We start from the raw sequence: 4,410 nt of genomic DNA on the forward strand, positions 1-4,410 counted from the left end.
CATTTCGAGACTAAAGTAGGTCCATCTCTCACTTTGACATGCCGTACATGTGGGAAGAATCTAAAGACTGCTCGGCTCGATGGAGTGGACGAAGGCAAGCGCATGAGATCAGGAGCTCAGTCAGGATTTCACAGCAAAGCGTCACACATCACATTACAGTTATGCCAAGAGGAAGCATATTTCCGGCATTATATTGGTATGAATTCATTAAAAAAAAACATGGCCACAAGCAACCATTCTCATATGTAAATACAATTGTTACATTATATAAATAAATATGAATGATTAGGTGTTCAGTGTAACAAATAAAAGGACTGAAATTGTTTCCAAAATCGACGCTGTATCAACTTTTCCATCTTGACTTTTATGAGAAAACAAGCTTTGATAAGGTTATAAAAGTCTTGCGTGTGCGTTTTGTCCTGTCACCGGGGCAGAGTTTTCCATCGAGTGCATCAGTCTTTTAAAAAAAACACAGTCTGCTTAAATTAGTAGAAGCTTTAAATCGAAAGAGTTCGACCTTGACTGCTAAATATTCTCCAGTTTGTGCGATACAGGTGCAAAATATACAAACAGGATGAGTGGATAACATGTTCGTCCTACTGCAACGAGACCTGGCCGTCTAACAGTGCTGGTTCAATCAAAACAACAGGCTCTAATAGAAATATAATATTATTAATAACACATTTACAAATATACATGTGCACATTGAAATACACAGCTACTGTACAGGAAGGTGAGTCACCGTGGAGACACGGGAAGAGAAATGTCTCTCTTTCTGTGAAATGGAAAAGACGGGGTACAGGTCGTTTTCATGGCTGGGAGGGCAGCGTCTAAACAGACCGTGGCAAGACAAATGACATGAGTCACCTCGTCAATCTCTGACTTGGCATTTCGAGAATAACAGCGGCTACACAGAGAAAATAGATCCCAGATGATCGACTGAGAAAAGGAAAGGGGCGGATAAACAGATTTTGTGGAACAGTTGCACAAGAAGCAAAAACAAAAGCTGGGACGACAGGAGCGGGGTGAAAGGAAAAGGCTCGCCATCTTGAGTCCCGGATGGGTTAGAGCAGTTCACCGGGATCTACTTGCACACGTTGACCCACTCCGTGAGACGGCACTCCTCGCACAGCACGTAGCAGCACCAGTGAAACCGACAGTTGCAGCGCTCGCTGCGTGTCTGTTTGAGGATGTTGTGGCCGCGGCCGCAGCACAGCGAGCCGCAGCCGTCCGTGCCGTGGCTGGTCTTGTTGCAGATGCGTCCCTGCGTGCCCGGGGAGTCCGTGGAAGGGTCGTGCTCGCAGAAGTCGGGAGACTTCTCAAAGTACACCAGCTCTCTGGACATGCTCCGGCGCCGCCCTCCGCCGAGCCCTCCGGAGTTTCCGCTGGCGCTGTTCTCCATCCGAGGGTTGAAGACGCCGTTGTTCTTGTTCTGAGAGTTGACAAAGATGGCCGAGAGGAACTTCTCTTTCAGCAAGGAGCCAACAAGCCGGAACTCTGGAGACACGTGCCAGCAGGTTTTGAACTGACAGCTCCCTGAGGTGCCGTGGCACTTGCACTTCCTCGTCATGTTGTCAGTCACGATCTGTGCAGAGAAAGATGAATCAAGTTTAAAAAAAAACCTGCAACCATGATCTCCATGACGGTGTGGTTGGGGACTGGATTCACCTGCCGTCCCACCCGGTTGTTGTGCATCCTCATGCGAGCGTGGATATCTCTGGGAGACCCGCGGGAGTCCAGCCAGTCCCTGGAGAAACGGTCCCCAAAGCGGACGTCATGGCTGCACCCGCCCCATTCCCAGGTGTCCTGCATGGAGCTCAGCTCATCCGGCAGAGGCTTGAGCAGGCCGGAGGGGTGGGCGGAGCGCAGGTTGGCGGGCAGGTTACCGTGATGGCCGTTCAGCTCCAGGGGCAACGGGCGCGCGAGGTCCACGCCCACCCCGCCCTTCTGCAGGGTCTGCAGCTGCAGCTGTGTCAGCTTCAGCCGGATCTTGTCGTCGTCCTGGCGTCGCTTGCCCTCGCAGCCGCACCCCCGCAGCTTGCCCATGCTGCAGGCCGAGGCCACAGAGTGAGCCACACCCGCTGCCAACAAAGCCAGGGAGAAGGCACTCTCGCGAAAACCTGGCAACAAGAGGAACGCGCTCAAACGGCTGAGGATGATGATCATCGCGGCTATAAATACGACGCTGTGTACCGAACATCATCTGCCTTCACAACTACGCCATTCTTCTATCAACCCACAGGTCACATGTTGACTGCCTTCGTTCTGACCCGCCTGAGACTCTCACCCCTCTTGAGGATGGTGCTGTGGTGGGGCAGCTTGTCGAGGCCCTCCAGCGAGGAGCAGTTCCAGCGCTGGTCCCGGAGCTGGTGCTGGCACTCATGGATGGCCACCTGGATGCCCTGCAGAGCAGACGCTGTCACATCAGGGTTGCGCACACACATCCGCATTTGGCGCTTACTGAGGCCTGCCAGCCTCAGGCAGACAGAGTTGGGGGTAAGCACTGGATCTCCTGCCACCTTCAGGCTGAGGATATCATTACACAGCACCCTACAGGGGGAGAGAGAGAGAGAGAGATAGAGAGAGCTAGGTGGTTGGTGGGGGGTGTCATCAGAGCTTCTCAGGAGTTCTTTTTTTTTTTGTTCTCAGATCCAGAAAAGTTTGTTGTAGTAGGAGGAAATTTGGACTTCTTAGCAAATTATGAAAAGTACAAAATTATAACAGGTTTAAAAAAAATGCTCAGCACATGTAAAAGTATTTACCACTGGTGTTCATTAAACCAGTTTTTTTTTTTTTTTTTTATCAAACGTATGGATGAGAATAATCAAAAGCAGATATAAAACACAAAATCTATTTTTCACAGAAAATGAAAACAGCAAGATTGAAGCTTAATTGTTGTGCGTAGTTGAGATTCATCTGAGGTTAAAAAAATTTGAAAAAAAAAAACATTCACTCAAGTGTTTTAATATTTCGTGGAACTAGTTTAAATAAAGTCAGAGGCAGACGATTCAGTTCTGCATTAAAATTCCTTTGAATGATAACAAACTATCAGAGAATAACTTCCCACAACTCTTGACTAATCCCGTGAAGCCACAAGCCGCATGTAACAGCAACTCTCCTGGCGCTCTTCAAGTGCACTTACGTTAACGCAGGTGACATAAGTGCCGCTGCCAAAATCAGGAATTGGTCCCAGCGGAGTTTGTTTGATAGCTCCATTTTGTTAAGCGTGTTTCGCGACGTGACATTAAAACACTGGTGATAGTGTCCAGGTCTGGAAAAGAATATCAAAAGCAGAAGAGTCCAGTATTATCGATGCACCGCCAAACGACTGCGCGAGTGAAGACGGAGAACAGAGGAGCTCGGGGGCGAGAGTAAACGGGAGGAGGGGGGGAGAGGGAAAGAGGGGAGGGGAGGAGATGCCTCCACAGGCGGCTGTTTGCAAAAATATTGGCGAATATGAAAGTTGGATCACCAGTTGATCGATTGATGGTTTCATAATGCGGCCATTTGTGCAAGCGTAAAATGACGTCTCCAAACTTTTACGCACGAGGATTTAGTAAACACCACAGCATGGCGCTCTCAGGTTTAGTCGTTAATCTAACATACCGCTCCATCAGAACATATTTCAGTGGATAAACATGCGAATTTGTTTTTCTTGATCGTTTATTTGTCGATTTGAGGTGAAGTGTGAAATAATCCGACGGAGGGTTTCATCCTCGGAAAGTGGCACAAAGACGCGCTGAGCAGGATGAAATACGGAAAAAAAAAATCACAAGACGATTTTGTTCATAAGGGGGTGAGTTATTTTAAATAATGAATGGGGGAGGGGAGGGCTTCTGGTTCCACTGTACGACAGGGAGGCAGCAGCAGGCAGGCGGCTCTGCTAACAGACCCTCCAACAATACTGTTTCTAGTCATGTGCTCCCCCTTCCTCCCACCTTCATCAGCGCGGCTGTTCCTCATTGTTGTATTGGAAACAATTTCACTTCGTCAGTATAAAGTTTTTTTTTTCCAACTTTAGATTTATTTACATAAAATGTGTGGCAGATGGGATTTCGGACAATGAACCATGACGTGTTCTGACATTAATAATTGCAAATTGCAATTAGAAGCTAGAAAATTTGACATTATAAACAGGAATTTATATTGCTTTTTTAATTTCTGAATAGAGTGCAATCTCAATCAATTTTATAAGTACTTACATGATATGAATTCTGAAGAATTAGTTCAGTATTCATCTTAAATGTCGAAATGAGGCCCGTCTGAGACGTTAATATTACTACTGGTACCCAGAGGTGGATGTGTGCTACTTTCATAAAATTAAGTTAAAACCCCCCTCGAACACGGTTCGCTTAGTGACACCAATTCATCTAATCTCCTTCCATTCCCTAAGCTGCAGCAATGAAAAGT

The 4,410-nt window shown here is 47.3% G+C and overlaps 1 protein-coding gene across 1 annotated transcript; it reads right to left on the reverse strand.

Annotated features, from left to right (window-relative positions):
* Positions 1–480: 480 nt before the first annotated feature.
* wnt10b (wingless-type MMTV integration site family, member 10b) lies at positions 481–3,219 on the reverse strand. Its single transcript, XM_030118737.1, has 4 exons — positions 3,143–3,219; positions 2,288–2,550; positions 1,669–2,120; positions 481–1,585 (listed from the first exon to the last, which is right to left on the reverse strand). The coding sequence occupies exons 1-4, from the start codon at positions 3,214–3,216 to the stop codon at positions 1,085–1,087; spliced, it is 1,290 nt and encodes a 429-aa protein (XP_029974597.1). The 5' UTR covers positions 3,217–3,219; the 3' UTR covers positions 481–1,084.
* Between the last annotated feature and the right edge of the window lie 1,191 nt (positions 3,220–4,410).

The sequence above is a fragment of the Salarias fasciatus genome, chromosome 20, assembly GCF_902148845.1.
Source record: "Salarias fasciatus chromosome 20, fSalaFa1.1, whole genome shotgun sequence".
In the NCBI taxonomy this organism is placed as follows: Eukaryota; Metazoa; Chordata; class Actinopteri; order Blenniiformes; family Blenniidae; genus Salarias; species Salarias fasciatus.

Bases quoted from the DNA above. Each gene is read 5' to 3' on its own strand.
- wnt10b (XM_030118737.1), bottom strand. From the start codon at position 3,216: ATGGAGCTATCAAACAAACTCCGCTGGGACCAATTCCTGATTTTGGCA. The intron at 2,551-3,142 runs GTAAGTGCACTT...CTCCCCCTGTAG, and splicing joins CTTATGTCACCTGCGTTAAC to GGTGCTGTGTAATGATATCC. The intron at 2,121-2,287 runs GTGAGAGTCTCA...TCTTGTTGCCAG, and splicing joins CAGCACCATCCTCAAGAGGG to GTTTTCGCGAGAGTGCCTTC.